This window comes from Salmo salar, chromosome 27, assembly GCF_965601325.2.
Source record: "Salmo salar chromosome 27, fSalSal1, whole genome shotgun sequence".
Taxonomy (NCBI): domain Eukaryota; kingdom Metazoa; phylum Chordata; class Actinopteri; order Salmoniformes; family Salmonidae; genus Salmo; species Salmo salar.
In genome coordinates, this window is record NC_138317.1 from 37,141,607 (window position 1) to 37,164,839 (window position 23,233).

Consider the following 23,233-nt stretch of genomic DNA (forward strand, 5'->3'; position numbering starts at 1 on the left):
AATGTTTTGCTTTCGCTGTAAAGCCTTTTTGAAATCGGACAACGTGGTTTGATTCAGGAGAAGTGTATCTATAAAATGGTGTAAAATAGTCCTATGTTTGAGAAATAGAAATTATTAGATTTGTGGTTTTGAATATTGCGCTCTGATTTTTCACTGGCTATTGTCAAACTCAATCCCGCTAACGGGATTGGTGTCGTAACAGTTAGTTGAAATGGGTTCCTTATATCAATTTAAAGAAGCTCTGATCATTCTCTCATAGCCTATAGCTTATGGGGATAGTGATGTACTTTAACGGCTGCTGATATGGGAGCTATAAAACCTTATACAGGAAAACTATTGTTCAGATTTATTACTTCCAAAATTGGTCTAAAATTCTGTTTATTTATGTTCTGCAAATTCTGCTAACTTCAGCAATCTAGCAATTTCCCCAAGCACACTATAACTCAAATGTCAAAACTAAATTGTGACCTGACAATATATCACTAATTAAAATGTAATTCTGTATGACATAGCTACAATGTGTTTGGCTCAAGTGCTGGTCAGCGGTTTTAATTGGTAAAGTGCATGGGGCTGAAATGAATAGCTAGGTTCCATCTATCATTCATTTATGTCATAGTAGATCAATCAAAACAATCTTGCATTCTCTGCTAAGCATCTGAGATGGGCACTCTAACAAATCTAGAAAGAGATAGTTCTGGAGAATATCTAATGCCTATCAGGGTGACACTTTTCCTAAATGTATTGTCCGGGAAGGCAAGGAAGCGGATATGAAACATGGGAGCAAATTCGGACCTGATTGAAGACTAAATCATACAAAGAGTCCAAAGAGTCCAACTCTAGGGTGAATTCTGGGATGAAATACTATCATTGAGCCCCATCTGAAGCCCCATTAGTGGGCAGTGAGGCTCTTAGCTACATTTGGGTTCCTATTTCCTACCATTGCTTATTTTTCTTACAGACAGTGATCCACACCATAATGACTGAACACACAAGGTCAGGATCGTTTTAACTGAACGGTCTCGGCCATGAAAGGCCAAATGTAACACATACGTATCCATCACCTCTTAAAGTGGAACTGACAGCATTTTAACTACTTTGCAGATATGAATAAACAGACATTTATAATATCAGTATTATCCAGACAAACTTAGTTTAAATTTCAATTTATTTGGCTAAGGTGTATGGAAACTTCTGACTTTAACTGTATATACAGTACCAGAGAAAAGTTTGGACACACCAACTCATTCAATGGTTTTTCTTTATTTTTACTATTTCATACATTGTAGAATAATAGTCAAGACATCAAAACTATGAAATAGCACATATGGAATCATGTAGTAACCAAAAAAGTGTTAAACAAATCCAAATATATTTTAGATTCTTCAAAGTAGAGAATAAATAAGAAACTGGCTCACTGCTATTGATAGTATCACTGCTCTTTAATAAGCTTTATGTATCCTCCTCACGGCCTTTGCCAGAGCTTTTGTGAATTTTTTAAATGAGCATCTTTATGTAGACATAGCCCCACCCACATTCGTTCCACGCACCGAAAGAGGTTGGAGTCGAGGGAAACAAATAAGTGCTACCAAACATAACAATGTGCACTTCATATATATTAGAGTGAAGTGTGTACATAATCAGCCAGTCTCTTTTACCCCCTATTCCGAATGGTAGCTATGAATGCAGAGGTTGTGCACAGTGCAACAATATGATGAAGTGTGAATATTTCTGACACCCACATACAGGAAAAACGTTCCAAATAAATGACATTATTACGTGCTCCACCACCCATGTTATCTACATGATTAAATGTCTGTGTGGGCTGTGTTATGTAGGTAAAACCTCTCGTTCTCTCAAACAGAGAATGTGTGAACATAAAAGTTAAATCAGGAGAAACAACAGAGATTATCCAGTTGCAGTACATTTTAATGACCTTAAACATTACATTTCTACCTTTAGATTTTGTGGCATAGAGAAAGTTAAGATATCAGATATCAGACAGGATATAAATAATACTCTGATCAAAAGAGAATGTTTTGGGATTTTTACCCTCCAGACATGATTTCCTAAAGGTCTTAATGATGAAATGCCTATGTATGTTATGTTGTAAATGTGAACATGAATTATGCCCCCGTTTCAGATTACTTTGACGTTTTTTTTGCGCTGCACCCAATGATTTATGAAAAGTTGCTCGATGTCCTCATTGCGGTTTTACAGATGTGGTTAAGACTAGAGGTCGACCGATTAATCAGTATGGTCGATTAATTAGGGACGATTTAATTAGGACCGATTTCAAGTTTTCATAACAATCTGTAATCGTCATTTTTGGATGCCGATTATGGCCGATTACATTGCACTCCACGAGGAGACTGCGTGGCAGGCTGACCACTTGTTACTCCAGTGCAGCAAGGAGCCAAGGTAAGTTGCTAGCTAGCATTAAACTTATCTTATAAAAAAAACAATCAATCTTAACATAATCACTAGTTAACTACACATGGTTGATGATATTACTAGTTTATCTAGCTTGTCCTGCGTTGCATCTAATCAATGCGGTGCATGTTAATTTATCATCGAATCACAGCCTACTTCGCCAAACGGGTGATGATTTAACAAGCGCATTCATGAAAAAAGCATTGTTGTTACACCAATGTGTACCTAACCATAAACATCAACTCCTTTCTTAAAACTAATACACAAGTATATATTTTTTAAACCTGCATATTTAGTTAATATTGCCTGCTAACATGAATGTATTTTAACTAGCGAAATTGGGTCACTTCTCTTGCATTCTGTGCATGCAGAGTCAGGGTATATGCAGCAGTTTGGGCCGCCTGGCTCGTTGCAAACTGTGTGAAGACCATTTCTTACTAACAAAGACCGTAATTAATTTGCCAGAATTTTACATAATTATGACATAACATTGAAGGTTGTGCAATGTAACAGCAATATTTAGACTTAGGGATGCCACCCGTTCGATAAAATACAGAACGGTTCCGTATTTCACTGAAAGAATAAACGTCTTGTTTTCTAAATGATAGTTTCCGGATTTGACCATATTAATGACCTAAGGCTCGTATTTCTGTGTGTTTATTATATTATAATTAAGTCTATGATTTGATATTTGATAGAGCAGTCTGACTGAGCCGTGGTAGGCAGCAGCAGGCTCGTAAGCATTCATTCAAACAGCACTCTCGTGCGTTTGCCAGCAGCTCTTCGCTGTGCTTCAAGCTTTGCGCTGTTTATGACTTCAAGCCTATCAACTCCCGAGATTAGGCTGGCAATACTATAGTGCCAATAAGGACATGCAATAGTCAAAGGTATATGAAATACAAATGGTATAGAGAGAAATAGTCCTATAATTCCTATAATAACTACAACCTAAAACTTCTTATATTGAATATTGAAGACTCATGTTAAAAGGAACCACCAGCTTTCATATGTACTCTTGTTCTGAGCAAGGGACTTAAACGTTAGCTTTTTTATATGGCACATATTGCACTTTTCATTCTTCTCCAGCACTGTGTTTTTGCATTATTTAAAGCAAATTGAACATGTTTCATTATTTATTTGAGACTAAATTAATTGTATTTATGTATTATATTAAGTTAAAATAAAAGTGTTCATTCAGTATTGTTGTAATTATCATTATTACAAATATATATATATATATATATATATATATATATATATATATATATATATATATATATATATATATATATATATATCGGCCGATTAATCGGTATCAGCTTTTGTTGGTCTTCCAATAATTGGTATCGGTATCAGCGTTGAAAAATCGTAATCGGTCGACCACTAGTTAAGACGTTTTATGTACATACTTTATTCTAATATTTATGAAATGCACATTGTTATATTTGGTAGCAATTATTTGTTTTCCCTCGACTCCAACCCCATTCGACTCGTGGAACAGATGTGGGTGGGGCTATGTCTACATAAGGGTTGACTTGCAAAAACTCTGACGAAGTCCGTGAGGCCGATACGTAAAGCTTATTAAAGAGCAGTGATACTATCAAAAGCAGTGTGCGGGTTTCCTCTTTTTTCTCATTTTTATTCAACTGTTACCATGCACCTGAAAAAAAGATAGCTCAGATGTGCGATTGCCTTTTGAATTTTAGATTCTTCAAAGTAGCCATCCTTTGCCTTGATGACAGCTTTGCACACTCTTGGCATTCTCTTAACCAACTTCATGAGGTAGTCACGTGGAATGCTTTTCCAACAGTCTTAAAGGAGTTCCCACATATGCTGAGCCTTTGCAGGCTGCTTTTCCTTCACTCTGAGGTCCAACTCATCCCTAACCATCTCAATTGGGTTGAGGTCAGGTGATTGTGGAGGTAGCACTCCATCACTCTCCTTCTTGGTCAAATAGCCTTTACACAGAGTGCAGCTGTGTTTTGGGTCATTGTCCTGTTGAAAACCAAATGATAGTCCTACTAAGCGCAAACCAGATGGGAGGGCGTATCGCTGCAGAATGCTGTGGTAGCCATGCTGGTTAAGTGTGCCTTGAATTCAAAATAAATCACTGACAGTGGCACCAGCAAAGCACCCCCACACCATCACACCTAGTGGTTTCTTTGCAGCAATTTGACCACGAAGGTCTGATTCACACAGTCTCCTCTGAACAGTTGATGTTGAGATGTGTCTGTTACTTGAACTCTGTGAAGCATTTATTTGGGCTGCAATCTGAGTTTGCATTTCATTGTTGATTTCTGAGGCTGGTAACTCTAATGAACTTATCCTCTGCAGCAGAGGTAACTGTGGGTCTTCCTTTGCTGTGGTGGTCCTCATGAGAGCCAGTTTCATCATAGCGCTTGATGGTTTTTGGGACTACACTTGAAGAAACTTTCAAAGTTCTTTAAATTTTCCGCATTGACTGACCTTCATGTCTTAAAGTAATAATGGACTGTCATTTCTCTTTGCTTATTTGAGCTGTTCTTGCCATAATATGGACTTGGTCTTTTACCAAATAGGGCTATCTTCTGTAAACCACCCCTACCTTGTCACATCACAACTGATTGGCTCAAATGCATTAAGAAGGAAAGCAATTCCACAAATGTACTTTTAACAAGGCACACCTGTTCATTTAAATGCATTCCAGGTGACCACCTCATCAAGCCGGTTGAGAGAATTCCAAGTGTGTGCAAAGCTGTCATCAAGGCAAAGGGTGGCTACTTTGATGAATCTCAAATATATAACATATTTTCATTTGTTTAACACTTTTTTGTTTACTACATGATTCTATTTCTGTTATTTAATAATGTTGATGTATTCACTATTATTCTACAATGTAGGAAATAGTAAAAATTAAGAAAATAAAAACCCTGGAATGAGTAGGTGTGTCCAAAATTTTATTTGGTACTGTACATCTGTGCACTTGTGGGAATTCTCATGTCACCCTGTTAAGAGAGCATTTCAGTACCAATTAGACTGCCTTTGGCTCCTTGATTGGGAACCGTGCCAGATGCGGTGCAAAAGTGATTGCATACTAAATGACAGATTTTATGGTATAATTCGTTTTTATAATTCAATCGTGGCAACTAACCCGCTGGTCTTGCTCAGTGCTCGGTCACCACAGACAGGACAAATAACTACCATGAATACTATAGCTAGCTCTTAGAGTAACATAAACATGTCTGTCCTGAACAGCTTATGCATAACATACACTTCCATATATTAATGTGGATTTTATGGGAATGGCCTGCCACTCCAAATCACTGAAAAAAGCACGATAGGGGTTGAGGGATGTTGATAGATTTATTTTTGCTGCTTTGTGGCAGAGCAATTTAGCATGAATTGTGCCTTTAATGGTAGCCTATGTACTGTGTTCCCTGGATATAATTCTCACACAATATGTTTGGAAACAACTTGATTATTGATTTGATTATTTGATAACTTTGAGGTCGAATGCAGATCTGATTGTTAAGAGAAGATAATTTAAAACCTCAATTGGCAGCATTCAATCAATCACTGATCAAAATAGACAATGCTCTCCAAGCCTCTGGCTGTCTAAATTGAGACACTGGACCAGGTTCAAATAAAACAAAATGGACGTCTGGAATACTGGGGACCTATTAAGTGGTCTGATGCTGTAGATGAAAACACGCTAATATTAATGGCATTATGATATAGGCCAATGGTTGAAGGATCCAATCTGACAGAAACATAGTGAAGACTTGTCAAATTAATTACTCCCCTGAGGCCAATGGTAAATTCTAATTTATATTACTCTGCACTTGCCTGTGGTCTACTGATAGAGGAACAGAGGTTGCCTTATCAAAGATGGCATTAGCTCCAGGGGAAGAGATTGTCTGTGACACCAGTCTTCTGGTCATGAATTAACATTAAGTCCTATTTCTGACTGCACTGCTTAGAGGAGTGGGGAAATGGTCTGACCAGTGGCAGAGTGCGCTGTGTTCAGTATGCTATACGAGGGGCGTTTGGAAGATTTGAATTCTAGGGAAGACAGGAGAGAAAGAACCCTGGACGATCATTGATTGGATTAATTGTTGACGGTTAGTTTATAAAAATCCTGAAGTTGCTTGAAAAGGACCATTTGGTTTCCAACTCAGATGTGCAGATTCTTTGGTAAAATTGAATTATAGCGGGTCCTGTATACAGTTCCTGTGTATATATGGGTTGCATAACACATGCATAGGAACTACATACAGTAGACATCCACAGCTAAACTCATCTATATTTACTCTATCAGGTAGTTACAGAACCTTCAGAAAGTATTCACACCCATTTTTACATTTTACATTTTAGTCATTTAGCAGACGCTCTTATCCAGAGCGACTTACAGTAGTGAATACATACATTTAATTTCATGCATTTTTTTTTGTTTACACCCCTTGACTTATTCCACATTTTGTTGTGTTACAGCCTGAATTCAAAATTTATTAAATTGTTTGTTTTTAATCTCACCCATCTACGCACAATACCCTATAATGACAAAGTGAAAAAATATTTTTAGAAATGTTTGCAAATGAAAATGAAATACAGAAATATCTCATTCCCCTGAGTCAATACATGTCAGAATCACTTTTGGCAGCGATTACAGATGTGAGTCTGATTACGTAAGTCTCTTAGATCTTTGCATATCTGGATTGTACAATATTTACACATTATTCTTGAAAAAATTATTCAAGTTGGTTGTTGATCATTGCAAGACATTTTCAAGTCTTGCCAAAGATGTTCAAGCCGATTTAAGTCAAAACTGTAACTATGCCACTCAGGAACATTCAATGTCATCTTGGTAAGCAACTCCAGTGTATATTTGGCCTTGTGTTTTAGGTTTTTGTCCTGTTGAAAGGTACATTTGTCTCCTAGTGTCTGTTGGAAAGCAGACTAAACCAGGTTTTCCTCTTAGATGTTCCCTGTGCTTTGCTCTAATGCATTTCTTTTTATGCTTTTTACCCTTGCTGATGACAAGCATACCCATAACATGATGCAGCCACCACCATGCTTGAACATATGAAGAGTGGTACTTAGTGATGTGTTGTGTTGAATTTGCCTCAAACATAATGCGTCGCATTCAGTACATTAAGTTAATTTCTTTGCCACATTTTCAGTTTTACTTTAGTGCCTTGTTTCCTTGTCACAAACAGTATACATGTTTGGAATATTTTCTGTAGAGGCTTCTTTGTTTTCACTCTGTCATTTAAGTTAGTATTGTGGAGTAACTACAATGCTGTTGATCCATCCACAGTTTTTTCCTATCACAGCCATTCAACTGTTTTAAAGTCACCATTGACCTCCCTAAGCAGTTTCCTTCCTCTCCGGCAACTGAGTTAGGAAGGTCACCTGTATCTTTATAGTGACCAGGTGTTTTGATACACCATCCAAAGTGTAATTAACAACTTCACCATGCTCAAAAGGATATTCTATGTCTGCTTTTTTTAAATAATAGCTGCCATTATTTGCGAGGCATTGGAAAACCTCTCTGGTCTTTGTGGTTGAATCTGTGTTTGAAATTCACTGCTTGTCTGAGGGACCATACAGATAATTGTATGTGTGGGGTACAAAGATGAGGTAGTTATTCAAAAATCATGTTAAACACTACTAATTGCACACAAAGTGAGTCCATGCAATTTATTATGTGAGTTGTTAAGCACATTTCTGCTCCTGAACTTGTTTAGGGTTGCCATAACAAAGGGATTGAATACTTGTTGACTCAATTAACTTGAAATTGAAAAGCATAATTCCACTTTGACATTATTGGGTATTGTATGTAGGCAAGTGACAAAAATGTCACTTTCTAAATTCAGGCTGTAACACAACAAAATGTGGAAAAAGTCAAGGGGTGTGAAAACTTTCTGAAGGCACTATAATGCTATACGTGAACTCCTTTCTAATAGTGCTGAACAGCAGCAAGGCTGCACACATACAAATACAAACATTGTCTGTGTTCAAATTCCCCCTCAAACTTTGATTAAGGTGAGACGTGGTCTCTTCCATTCCATTGCTTATCAGAGGTGGCCTTGAAAAGAGGCCCAGCAGCATTGCCAATAACAGCTTCAATTCGACCGCCACCGACTTCCTATGAGAGATGAGCTGCATTGAGAGGGAGCGCAACAACTGGCTAATGTCAATAACTGGTTCAATCAGAGATGTGAACGTGCTTTTTCTGATGGGATTTCTTTCAGACAGATCCGTTGGGTAAATTGGATTTTGGGGTGGTTTTGGTGTCCTAAGGTGCTTTGCAGCTGCTGCTTTAAAGCTGGGCTGCTTGTTGCTCACCAGGTAGATTGAAGCTGGTCTGCTTGTTGCTCACTAGGTGGGTTGAAGCTGGTCTGCTTGTGGCTCACCAGGTGGTCTGAAGCTGGGCTGCTTGTGGCTCACTAGGTGGTTTGAAGCTGGGTTGCTTGTTTCTCGCCAGGGGTTGGAAGCTGGTCTGCTTGTTGCTCACCAGGTGGATTGAAGCTGGGCTGCTTGTTGTTCGCCATGTGGTTTGAAGCTGGCCTGCTTGTGGCTCACCAGGTGGTTTGATGCTGGGATGGTTGTTGCTCACCAGGTGGTTTGAAGCTGGGCTGCTTGTTGCTCACCAGGTGGTTTGAAGCTGGGCTGCTTGTGGCTCACCAGGTGGTTTGATGCTGGGATGGTTGTTGCTCACCAGGTGGATTGAAGCTGGTCTGCTTGTTGCTCACCAGGTGGATTGAAGCTGGGATGGTTGTTGCTCACCAGTTGGTTTGAAGCTGGGCTGCTTGTTGCTCACCAGGTGGTTTGAAGCTGGGCTGCTTGTTGCTCACCAGGTGGTTTGAAGCTGGGCTGCTTGTTGCTCACCAGGTGGTTTGAAGCTGGGATGCTTGTGGCTCACCAGGTGGTTTGAAGCTGGGGTGCTTGTGGCTCACCCGGTGGTGTGTACCAGTAGGGCCACATTAAGAAGTCTCACACAGGGCCGTTGTCAAGGGGAATACATCCCTAGGCAGACATCAACAGCAGAGATGAAGATCAAATCTCAATCTTCTTGCTGACCAATCTCACCAAGTGCGGAGGTAAAGGTTTGTCCATTTTAAAAACCTTTTGAACCCACTACTGTTCCTGGCACCAAGCCAGAAAATGAATTAGGTTCTAACGTACTTTTCGTTGAGAATATTCACAATAAGTTGTGTTTAATAAAAAAGTCCTCAATGTGTGACACTTCATATACTGATGTCCAATGAATAGCTCTTTAGCAGGGTATTAGAAAAATGGTTCGCTAACTATTTACAATCGTTAGTAAATTATAAGAATATTATTTATTCATACCCTATTCTTTCTTTAAATACAGACGTTGCCTTTGTGAGGATGTGAAAAGTGCTTTAACATTGTCCTCTGGAGAGGTGTCAGGGACAGAAATAAACCCATTCAGATGCACTGAGCTATTCTCTGCAGATCTGTTTCAGAGTGAGTTTAACCCAGTGGTTCCCAAACTAGGGGTCACAACCCCATGTGGGGTCGCCTGATATGTAAATGGAGTCTCAGGAGAATTTTTTTAAATCCCCCAAAATGTGCAGGGAATACCCTGCTGTCTCCCTCACAGCATTAAAACTCATGGTACCCTTCGCCAGCTCATATCTGTGTGAATCCAAGTTCCCAGTTGTTTTGAATGCAGCATTAGAGACATTATGTCAGACTAATTTGCAATTGCCTGTCATAGCCCCACACTAAAAGTATGTGATGGTGAGTTGAGAAGACAATCAGAAATACTGTAAGAATGTTTTTCAATTGACTGCAAACATTTTCAGATATCAAAATGGGGTTGTGGATGAAAACAGTTTGGGAAGTCCTGGTTTAACCCCTGCTTCTTCACATTCTATTAAAGCTACAGTCTGTGGTCTGGGATCCTTGAAGAATATTATGTAAACACTCACACCTTATGTGTTAACAGGTGCTTCGAGGAAAAAGTCCAATTCCAGCAGATCCTTGAAGGATATAACTTAAATAAATGTCTCATGAGTTCAGAGTCATAAAACAAACATGTACGTTTTTATTTGTTTATTAAATCACAGAATCTAGCTTTAAAGCATCTGATGAGCTAATAAGCAAACTTAGCACCTCGTCGTAGCTTATAAAGTGGTTCCGGGAGCTATTTTTAATCCAAACAAATTTTCCATGATGTAACAGTAGGCAAACATATTTCATATTTTATATGTTATCCAGGTCCTTCAATAGGATAACATTTTTTCAGTGTGGGGGGGCATTTTTAAAGATTTGGTTTATGGTACATTTGTGTCAGAATAACCCCACAAACACAACACACAGCAATGCACATGTGAGTATATGATTCTGAATGATCTATTATACAGTAGCTTCATTTCGTTTTATCAGCAGCTTTGGAATAAGATGGGAAAAAAGAGACAGCTATTTCAAAAAGAGGAGAATAAGTGATTTGTTGTTAATCTATTGGTTAGTTTGGAAGAGGCAAAAAACACTTTTTTAATTGAATGCTGTGCTGCGCTGTGCTGTGCATACAGAAGTTGGCATTGCTACAGAGAGAGGGTTCTAATTAAAAGTAAAAACCAAAAGCTCTAATTGCCCACCCAAATCATGTCCTCGGGATTTACGGTTTCCATGAGAAAATAAATATGTATCTTGTAGTTGTAATCATGACAGTTGAAAGACAGAATGATAGAATGACTACGTCAGTCTGAAACCAAAAAAATTACATGAAAAGAAAAGAAAACAGCAAATCTAAGAAGACAGCCCTATCATGACAATAAGAAGAAAAACTAATTAAGGAGGACAGAGTGAAGAGGTGTAGGATTCATCCCCCTTTCAGAGCACTATGTGTTGATTCTCTCAGGGCTTTAAAAGGATTACACTCTTATTTAAGTTTTTCTTTTTTTAGGTGGTCAGGAAACTCCTTGCTAAGCATCTTTGCATTGATTGAAACAGAGGCTTACCTTGATAATGGGCGCTAAAGCCCCGGTATCGATGGTTACTGTCGGTTACAAAGTGTAGCCTCAGCCAGTTCTTGTTGCTGACAATAGGAGACGGGACATTCATCCCAGATAACCTGAGTGAAACAAGAGGAAAAAAATCATTAGGTTTTTTACATCCACGTTCAAAGTCAGCATGCTACAGCACCGGTGTCTTTTAGTGTCTCAGCCAATCAAAAAAGATAACCCTTTTTTAATTTTTTTTTTTTAAAACAAGGTTGGGACAGGTTACGACACAGTACATAGGTAATAAAAAAAATGGCATCTTGTAGACCTAAGTAAAAATGGTGGAATTTCAAAATCCAAAGTCAGGTTGCTTATTATGCATCAATGACAATAGGACATACAACTGTACATATTCATAGGGTAATGTTGAATGGAGAAATGCTGATAGTAGAACAGGATGTCCATTCCCCTGGTGAGAACACTACAAAAGAGGAGGATCCTCAACTGTATTAGCCACACCCCCTTGGTCAAAGCCTAACGCTTCAATCACACCGACAGCGTCATTGCATTTTTGGTACACCAGAATGACATTAATTTCCGATGAAGCCCTGTGTTTACCTTTTCATTTATTTATTTCACCTTGCAGCGTTGCGTTGCCGAGGCAGTTGCAGTGCGTTCTGTGTGGTGCATACTTAGGATTTATGGAATGTATGCATCTAACTGTATGTGTAGACTGCTTGACAGAAATGGTAGCAGAAGATGAATGTTGAACTTTTGTTGCATATATATCCAGATGATGCTACGTACTATTTTGCCCAATGATGCTGTCGGTGTATTGGAAGCATTACACTCTGGTGTGTAGACATACGGAGTGTATACAAAGCATAAACACGGTGCATGAAGACCCTTATACGTTAGTCACAAAGTGAAGGCTACCGTGTGCAGATCATAAACAAAGCATATAAGGAGCTTATATATTAGTCACAGAGGATTAGATACAGTATATCCACCTGTTCAGAACCTCACACCGGTATAGGCTTAATATGCTTACAGAGTAGACAGTGTATCTGGCCCTCGCCCTCGCACGGCTTTGGCCCATGTCACCACAACACACAAAGGAGCTGGCCAGAGGAAACGTCTATGAGACGAGTAGCCTGCCTCCGAAGGGACTGGGCTCTCTTCCCTCTTCCTCTCCCTTCCTCCTCTTCCTCCCCCTCCCCTCTTTCCCGCCTGCCTCACACCAACCTTTACTGATGACTGGTGGGATATGTCATTAAAAGGACACGGTCACATGGATCACAGCTTAGTGGCTTCTCCAAGCTGGAGCTGTGCCATATCATTCACGTTATCACGCAAAAAGTCTCTTCCATTACCCACACTGTGTGAGCGTCCCAAATGTTCACCTATTCCCCATATAGCGCACTACTTCTGACCAGAGCCCCATGTGTCCTGGTCAAAAGTAGTGCACTATGTAGGGAATAGGATGCCATTTGGGTCGCATCCTGGGACAGAGGCAGAGACAGCAGAACAGAACACTGTCTGGTTTAACCTCACCCACTCCGCCCTTAACTGCTTTGGAAATATAGTATTTGCATAAAGTGACTGTAATTACTTTACATGTATCCATTGCTCTTAGCATAAGGTTTGTAGAAAGAGTGAATAGAAACATTTCTACAGGATGTGCTTAGCACAGATCCTCACTTTGGGTGATACAGAACATGTGTACCACTGGGAAAATGTTAGGAATGTGTAGAACCGATGTAAAGAACAACACAGAGGTCTCAAAACAATAACAGTAGGCTTGGCACTCTGCCTGAGTTAAACCATTTCACATACTCGAATAACCATAGTATAAATGTTATGGATGGAATCCCTTTCACATGTACACATGTTCGTGGAGGAAATGTCATCTACTTGAACTAGCACCTCCGTTACCAGTGCAGGAGGCAACTCCGCAGGGTTATTTTGTTTATGTGGGAGAGCATCATTGGCCACACAGCGAGTTAAGGTATCAGTGGCGTCGTGTTTCTCATCCAATAATATACATGTTAATTACATGAGTTAAACCATTCTGCACTGGACATAATTCCAACAGAGGGAGAGGGTTGTCACCATCCCTCCCATGTTAGACAGTTGAGTGCTACACTATTATTGTAAATAAGAATTTGTTCTTAACTGATTTGCCTAGTTAAATAAAGGTAAAATAAAGGTGAAATAAAATAACACATCTGTGAAAGCAAAACTACAGTACTAGTGGCTCTGGTAGACTAGTCCACTCTGTGGCTTTCAGAGGCCTTTCCATACATGTCATTGTCAGAATAGTTTCATGATTACACATAGGCTACAGAGTAGAATGGAGCTGAGGAGACGTCGCTGTATTCATCCAGCTTAGCCTGGCAATCACTGTCCCTTTACAGTGAGCAGACGACACCAAGTCTGAGGCTTAATGCCTCTCTACCACCAACCAACCACCCCGTCAGTCAGTCTCTTCTCTTTCACTGTATGTGTTCGAAATGTAGTGCATTGATTGTACTGTAGTGTAAAGCAGGCCGGGGCCCACGGTGCGGAGACCGTGACATCCCCAACTGAACTCGGAGGTAATTGATTAGTCATCCCACACATCCCAGTCTCAAAGCTTTAGCCTTTTCTCTATCTCCCATCCATTTGACAAAATATAAATGACACAAACATTGGCTGCACGAGACAAGATAGAGAGAGCTAGAGAGTGATGGAGGGAGGGAGGGAGGGGTAGAGCGGAGAGAGAGAGAGAGAGAGAGAGAGAGAGTGGGGCCAACGCCACCACAGCAACAGTAAGGGGTTATTCACTCAGGCATTTACACTGAATGTCCTGTCTTTCTGGATTCTGAAAACCGTTCACGGTCTCAGAAATAACTTGGTGTGAATTGATAGTGACAAGAAGAGGCAACATTGGCGAGACTTGGGGGCTACATAGCAACAGTGTCGCTGATGTGTCATCAAAGTACTCAAGCATTCTCAAAGCAATTCTAATATTAACTTTAAAATCCCTGCGGTGCTGGCTGAATGGGCCTGTAGTCAGACAGGAGTTCAATATCCGACAGGAAGGAAATAATATACCTTTTTCTAAATTCTCACTTTTAAAACGCAGAAAGGAAACTGGAAAGTAGCCTAGCACCTATTCCAAACATCATGTCAGTCTGCAGAACAGTGAATGTGTGTGATCTAGGTTAATCTAGTCTGACATTGGATGTGTGTGATCTAGGTTCATCTAGTCTGACATTGGATGTGTGTGATCTAGGTTCATGTAGTCTGACATTGGATGTGTGTGATCTAGGTTCATGTAGTCTGACATTGGATGTGTGTGATCTAGGTTCATGTAGTCTGACATTGGATGTGTGTGTGTGTGCATTCCCCTACATGTGGCCATGCTACATGAACCTAAATCACACACATCCAATGTCAGACTACATTAAACCTAAATCTATTAGTAGAGGTCTGACAGAAGGTCAGACCCTCCCCCCACAACACACGCACGCACGCACACACACACACACACACACACACACACACACACACACACACACACACACACACACACACACACACACACACACACACACACACACACACACACACACACACACACACACACACACACACACACACACACACACACACCACAGAATTCTCGAACATCAGTGTTCCAAGTCCCATCTAGCTGGGATAAATATGCTCTAGGAAGCTCCTTGTGAAAAAAGGGGAGAGATTCATTATTAACAAATGATAACAGGTTTAGTGTTCCTTAATCAGTGAATCTGTCTTAATTGCCGGCCCTTTAATTAAAACTGGTGGCAGGTGATTGCGCACAAATACGTGGAACACACACACAGACTCACACACACACGCACACACACACACACACACACACACACACACACACACACACACACACACACACACACACACACACACACACACACACACACACACACACACACACACACACACACACACACACACACAGACACACCCATGGAGGGGAGAAACAGAGAAGCAGGGCTGGCCTCTGCATCAGCTCTGGGCGGCAGGCAGTGTACAACGCTGGCGGACGCCTCATCAATCACCACCCCAGCGTCAGAGACGGATAGGAGGCCGCTGGGAAGCGGGGCGCGTCTCTCCATCAAACTGATGTTTTAAAAGTAAGTAATCAGTGTTCTCCACGGGCACTCCTTCTGTGGCAGAGCCCTCCACCTTCCTACTCTGCACCCCTTCTCTCCTCCCTCGTTCCCCTCCTCCCTCATTCCCCTCCTCGCTCTAGTCCCTCTTCTCTGCTGATTCACTGACAGCCTCCTCACTTTGATACAGTGAGTCAAGGCCTCTCCACCCCATTGGATACCGGAAACTATATTTCATCCATTTCATTGCAGCATGCAGGGTCGACGTGGAACTATCCAAACTGCATTCTGGGCTCTGTGTGTATAGGCGTCAGACCGTTCACCCAAGAACCGCACCAAAACACAAGCACAGTAAAATCCGTAATTTGCTGTAATGCTCTTCTCTAATCCAAAATGCTGTGGTCAAAAACAAACAGAATGGCAAAATAGAGTGTGTATTTTTCTGAGGCTAAGATGATATTTATCCAAATTATATTCTTTGTTGCAGTAAATGGCTGCCATAATTCAAACCTTCCAGTCTCAGAAGAAAATGAATGGATCTAAGCGAAAGAGGGAAAAACAGTACTTAACCAGGGCCTAGCTTATCTTCACAAATAGACTGAAATAAGACTTTCCATTTCAGGGTTTCCAATACATAGCTAATCCATTCAGCAACAATAGAAAATCCAACAGGTGTAAATTAGAAAAGAGTTTAATTTAAATCCCTACATTACGTCACCTGATTGGAACTAGCCTGTGAGGTTGGGCTTTTTCGAGAACCTGCAGGAAAGTGTATGATGCTGTAGTGACGTATTGAAATACATGATTTATCATTCATAATCAAGGAATTTCTTATATTATCATAATACATCCTTACAAACAGGACATCCCTGCATACAGTAAATTATACCCAGTGTGAAGCCTATTCCCTGCAATGTCAATAGATGTTGGGTTCGCTCTTCACTCTACCCAGACACTCCCTCTTAACCCCTGTGTAGTATTAACATTCTGGATACTCCCCTTGTCCTAAGGGTCAAAAATGACCCGCCTTCCATAAACCCCTAAAATAAAGCATCTTAATTGAATTTTAAACAACCTGTCATTCATCACAAACTTTGTGAATATCTGGGATTTACCTCTTCACAATGCAGAAAGACTGCATTTAATCAGTGGACACCACTTGTTTTTATTACAACACACCCGTCATAATTGTTTTCTTTACTAAAGTAGAGGTTTATTATTATTATTATTGCTAAAGGTACTGCATAGGTGTAAACATAATTTTCTTAGCAAGCGATAGCACCTGTATAGCCTAAGAAAGTAGCAGAAATGTGCAGAAAGTAGTTTTGAAAGCATTTTATTGAAGGGAAACAATAACAGTCATTAACTTTTTAGGCAACATATTATTCTTATATACTGTACACTGAGGAATTCAGCTAAAAAATACTGGTCTTCTCCCATTTTTGAACCATTGCCCCCACCCACAAGGTGTATAAACAACAACAATAAATAAGAATAAGATAATAGATACAAAACAAAAACGTGAAGAACATAAATCAATCAACTCCTAATTAGCACATGTAGGGCAGTATGCAAGTGTGTGTGCATGGACTTTGCAGATGTATTTCTCACATGTGCAGCACATAGTATTTGTTTTACAGTCCTTCTTCGGGGGCAGAATTGGCATCTCCTCCTCTTGTCTGCCCCAGCTGCAGTCTCAAGTGGATTAGGACAAGATTCAGCACCCTGAACAGCTTTCACACGTGACATGTTTTTAATTTTTTTATTTCATCTTTGTTTAACCAGGTAGGCAAGTTGAGAACAAGTTCTCATTTACAATTGCAACCTGGCCAAGATAAAGCAAAGCAGTTCGACACATACAACAACACAGAGTTACACATGGAGTAAAACAAACATACAGTCAATAATACAGTAGAAAAATAAGTCTATATACAATGTGAGCAAATGCGGTGAGATAAGGTAGGTGAAGGCAAAAAAGGCCATGGTGGCAAAGTAAATACAATATAGCAAGTAAAACACTGGAATGGTAGATTTGTAGTGGAAGAAAGTGCAAAGTAAAATATAAATAATAGGGTGCAAAGGAGCAAAATAAATAAATAAATAAATACAGTAGGGGAAGCGGTAGTTGTTTGGGCTAAATTATAGATGGGCTATGTGCAGTGATCTGTGAGCTGCTCTGACAGCTGGTGCTTAAAGCTAGTGAGGGAGACAAGTGTTTCCAGTTGCAGAGATTTTTGTAGTTCGTTCCAGTCATTGGCAGCAGAGAACTGGAAGGAGAGATGGCCAAAGGAGGAATTGGCTTTGGGGGTGACCAGAGAGATATACCTGCTGGAGCGCGTGCTACAGGTGGGTGCTGCTATGGTGACCAGTGAGCTGAGATAAGGGGGGACTTTACCTAGCAGGGTCTTGTAGATGACCTGGAGCCAGTGGGTTTGGCGATGAGTATGAAGCGAGGGCCAGCCAAGGAGAGCGTACAGGTCGCAGTGGTGCGTAGTATATGGGGCTTTGGTGACAAAACGGATGGCACTGTGATAGACTGCATCCAGTTTATTGAGTAGGGTATTGGAGGCTATTTTGTAAATGACATCGCCGAAGTCGAGGATCAGCAGGATGGTCAGTTTTCCGAGGGTATGTTTGGCAGCATGAGTGAAGGATGCTTTGTTGCGAAATAGGAAGCCAATTCTAGATTTAACTTTGGATTAAGGATGTTTGATGTGAGTCTGGAAGGAGAGCTTACAGTCTAACCAGACACCTAGGTATTTGTAGTTGTCCACATATTCTAAGTAAGAACCGTCCAGAGTAGTGATGCTGGACGGGCGGGCAGGTGCGGGCAGCAATCGGTTGAAGAGCATGCATTTAGTTTTACTTGTATTTAAGAGCAGTTGGAGGCCACGGAAGGAGAGTTGTATGGCATTGAAGCTCGTCTGGAGGTTAGTCCACAGTGTCCAAAGAAGGGCCAGAAGTATACAGAATGGTGTCGTCTGCGTGGAGGTGGATCAGAGACTCACCAGCAGCAAGAGCGACATCATTGATGTATACAGAGAAAAGAGTAGGCCCAAGAATTGAACCCTGTGGCACCCCCATAGAGACTGCCAGAGGCCCGGACAACAGGCCATCCGATTTGACACATTGAACTCTACCAGAGAAGTATTTGGTGAACCAGGCGAGGCAATCATTTGAGAAACCACATTGTGCCCCCTCAGTCCATCTGTCACATCAAGCACAACCCGCATCCCATGGTTCTTCTCCGGGCCTCCATTGGTCAGCTTCCCTGTGTAGACTTGCATCTTCCAAGCGTAGCTGGATTGTGCGTCACAGGCCACCCATATCTTAATGCCATACTTTGCTGGCTTGCTGGGCATATGCTGCCGGAAAGGACAGCAACCTTTTGACAGAAGAGATTACTATCAGTAATTAGTAACAGTGTCACAGAAAACAATCACATAAATCAATGATATTACAGAAATACATAATAAAATGAACAGTGAAAATCAACTACATTACAGATATGAAAATAAAAATGTACCTCTGAATGAAACCAGTTGCTCATCCACTGTTACTTCGGGCCCAGGGTTGTAGAGGTATGGCAGACGCTCCACCCACTTCTCCCAGACCTCTCCTATGGCCGCCAATTGGTCTCGCAAATGTCTTGCAGTTTTTGACTCACGGTTATCAAATCGTAGCATTCTTGAGAAAGCGTGAAAGACTTTCAGTGGCATCGTGGCACGGAAAATCGCCCTTCCACTCTCTGCATCCTAGAGACTACATGTAGCCTCACCTCGGGACCTATTGTCACGTCCTGACCAGTAATAGGGGTTATTTGTTATTGTAGTTTGGTCAGGACGTGGCAGAGGGTATTTGTTTTATGTTGTTCGGGGTGGTGGTTTGTTTAGTAGTGTATGTATGTTTTATGTATGTTTATGTATGTTGCACCCTCGACAACTACTATGATTATTATTATTTGACCATGCTGGTCATTTATGAACATTTGAACATCTAGGCCATGTGCTGTTATAATCTCCTGGTTCCTCTCTAGGTATCTTCCTAGGTTCCTGCCTTTCTAGGGAGTTTTTCCTAGCCACCGTGCTTCTACACCTGCATTGCTTGCTTTTGGGGTTTTAGGCTGGGTTTCTGTACAGCACTTTGAGATATCAGCTGATGTAAGAAGGGCTATATAAATACATTTGATTTGATTTTGATTTGATGTATTCCGGGGGTTTTTGGGCAGTGTCCTATGTTAGTGTATTTCTATGTTCTGTCTAGTCTTTTGTATTTCTATGTTTTGTTAATTGGGGTTGGACTCTCAATTGGAGGCAGGTGTTTTCTAGTTGCCTCTGATTGAGAGTCCTATATATATGTATGTGTTTGTTGAGTGCTTGGTGGGAAATTGTTCTGTGTATAGCCTTGTGCCTTACCAGCCTGTGAATAGTCGTTGTATTTTCTTTGTGTACGTGTTTATTTTGGTTCTCCTTCTTATCCATTAAATAAAAAGAAGATGAGTGCACATAACCCCGCTGCGTATTGGTCCGACAATAACTTCTCTTTATCTTCAGACGACGAAGAATGTGACAGAATCTCCCACCAACCAAGGACCAAGCAGCGGAGGAAGGAGCAACGGGTGGACTATAGGGAGCAGCACCTGGAGTGGAGAAAGCAGCGCGCTCGGGAGGAGATGGCATCCTGGTCGCTGGAAGTATTGGAGGCAAGGATTGACTGGACGTGGGAACAATTACTGGACCATTGTGACAACCTGCCTGGGAAGCAGGTAGAGGTGGAGAGGCAGCCCCAAGATTTTTTTTTGGGGGGGGGACACACGGGTAGTTTGGCTGGGCCAGGCAGTAGACCTGAGCCAGCTCCCCGTGCTTTTTATGGGAAGCGTTTGGAGTGGAGAGTGCCGAGGTATGCGGAAGTGCGCACGATCTCACCCATACGCACGCACAGTCCGGTGCGAGTGATCCCAGCCCCTCGCAAGTGCCATGCTAGTGTGGGCATCCAGCCTGGTAGGAGGATGCCTGCGCAGCGCATCTGGTTACCGGTGCGCCTCCTAGGTCCAGGCTACCCTACTCCCGCTCTACACACGGCAACCATCAGGCCCCTGCACAGCCTAGTTCGCCCTGTACCAGCACTCCGCTCGTACAGGGCTACTAGTTCCATCCAGCCAGGACGGGTTGTGTAGGAGGTGCAATCGAGACCGCCAGTGCGCCTCCACGGCCCGATACCTCCAGTACCATCACCACGCATCAGGCTTCCAGTGCGTCAGCCCAGTTCGACTCAGCCCGTTCCTGCTCCCCGCACTAGCCCTGAGGTGCGTGTCCCCAAACTGGCACTTCCAGTACCAGTAGTACGCATCAGGCTTCCAGTGCGTCAGCCCAGCCTCGAGTGTCCGGAAACAGTGCCCCGTCCAGAGTATCCGACGACAGTGCCCCGTCCAGAGTATCCGATGACAGTGCCCCGTCCGGAGTATCCGACAACAGTACCCGGTCATGAGTATCCAGTAAGAGTGTTAAGCCCGGAACCGAGTGAGACGGCCTACAGTTCGGAACCAAGGGAGACGGCCCACTGTGCAGAACCGAGTGAGACGGCCTACAGTTCGGAACCAAGGTAGACGGCCCACTGTGCAGAACCGAGTGAGACGGCCCACAGTTCGGAGAGGGGTGAATGGGTCTACAGTCCGGAACCAAGTGAGTCTGCATGCGGTCCGGAACCGAGCGAGTCTGTGACTATAACTCCGAACCGAGTGAGTCTGCCTAGAGCTCAGAACCAAGCGAGTATACCTATAGTCTGGGTGGCTGTAGACCAGAACCTGAGCCACCTCCAGTATAGGTGGGTTGGGGAAGGTGGGTGTAGCACAGGTGCCGTCATTGATAGCAGCCACCCTCCCTTCCCTCCCTTTAGTTTAGGGGATTTATGTTTGTTTTGGGGTAATTTTGTTTTTTTGTGTGAGGTGCATCCGGGGTCTGCACCTTTGGGGGGGAGGTACTGTCACGTCCTGACCAGTAATAGGGGTTATTTGTTATTGTAGTTTGGTCAGGACGTGGCAGAGGGTATTTGTTTTATGTGGTTCGGGGTGGTGGTTTGTTTAGTAGGGTATTTGTTTTATGTATTCCGGGGGTTTTTGGGCACTGTCCTATGTTAGTGTATTCTATGTTCTGTCTAGTCTTTTGTATTTCTATGTTTTGTTAATTGGGGTTGGACTCTCAATTGGAGGCAGGTGTTTTCTAGTTGCCTCTGAGTGAGAGTCCTGCATAAGTATGTGTTTGTTGAGTGCTTGGTGGGAGATTGTTCTGTGTATAGCCTTGTGCCTTACCGGCCTGTGAATAGTCGTTGTGTTTTCTTTGTGTACGTGTTTATTTTGGTTCTCCTTCTTATCCATTAAATAAAAAGAAGATGAGTGCACATTTCCCCGCTGCGTCTTGGTCCGCTATATCCGACGACAACCGTTACACCTATGCACACCTGCTAAGATTAGCAGCCCTATGTAGGCACGTAGGTCAATCTCATCCATCCTTTTCCAGTTATCTCCATATTTACGGAAACCCTCCAAATGTGTCATCTCCAGGATGATCTTTTCGATGGCTGGTGTGATGAACATGTAGAATGTTTAGGCGATGTCCTGGGCATGGGCAACTGCATGTCTTGTGGGTCCTTATGACATTTTGTGCTGCCATCCTGCCCTGGTTGACATATGATGACAAGGACCATGATATTTTGCTGTTCTTTGACAAAAATGTGTATTTTTCAGCTTAGGGGATTTCTTCTTCATCTGAAGATGATGCATCCTGCTCTGGGTTGTATTCTTCCCCATCTTCTTCTTCAGATACCTCCTCTCCTAAATAATTGTCCTGTTGTTGCATCCTGGACATCTGAAACAATCAGATCTCTGACCTGTTGGGCACTGAAACATGCACTCATGGTTTCAGCAAAGGGAGAACTGGGGGGATTGTCATCTGTAGCACCTTTATAGCCTCTGACTGCATCCCCCATAAGTAAACAATGCTTTCAATAAATTTTTATTTTGTCTTAAAATGTTGTTTCTTTTGTCTGAAATTGTTTTTATTTTTTCTGTGAACTGTCATGTGTGAGGTCGTGGAGGGGAGATGCGGCATATGCACAAGAAAGTTTTAGTTTTGTCTGAGTTTGTAACGCCCTGGCCATAGAGAGGGGTTTTTTGTTCTTTATTTTGGTTAGGCCAGGGTGTTGCATTGGGTGGGCGTTCTATGTTAGTTTTATAGTTTTTAAGTATTTCTTTGTTTTGGGCCGTGTGTGGCTCCCAATCAGGCACAGCTGAAGTTCGTTGTTGCTGATTGGGAGTCACACATAAGGAGCATGTTTTTCCTTTGGGTTTTGTGGGTAATTGTTTCTGTTTCGTTTCACACCTGACAGGACTGTTTTAGCTGTCGGTTTTCTTGTTTTTTGTAACGTGTTCTTACGTTAATTAAATAACTATGAGGGACACTAACTCCGCTGCGTATTGGTCCACTTTCTCAGACGATGACTTCTCTGTAACGGCTCTCTCCCGACAGCCGTTACAGAATTACCCACCACAAGAAGACCAAGCAGCGGAGTAAGGAGCAGAGCAAGGTGAAGAACCAGGAGAAAAGTTATCAGGATTCGTGGACTTGGGAGGAAATCCTGGACGGGAAAGGACCATGGGCTCAAGCTGGGGAGTATCGCTGCCCGCAGTGGGAGATCGAG

The 23,233-nt window shown here is 41.9% G+C and overlaps 1 protein-coding gene across 1 annotated transcript in view; it reads right to left on the minus strand.

Moving 5' to 3' along the window:
* Positions 1 to 11,343: 11,343 nt before the first annotated feature.
* Positions 11,344 to 23,233, minus strand: part of csmd1a (CUB and Sushi multiple domains 1a) — a 161,558-nt gene continuing 149,668 nt past the window's right edge. The window contains exon 4 of the mRNA XM_082970274.1: positions 11,344 to 11,515. Within this exon, the coding sequence (XP_082826400.1) occupies positions 11,344 to 11,515 (172 nt within the window). The remainder of the gene's footprint in view (positions 11,516 to 23,233) is intronic.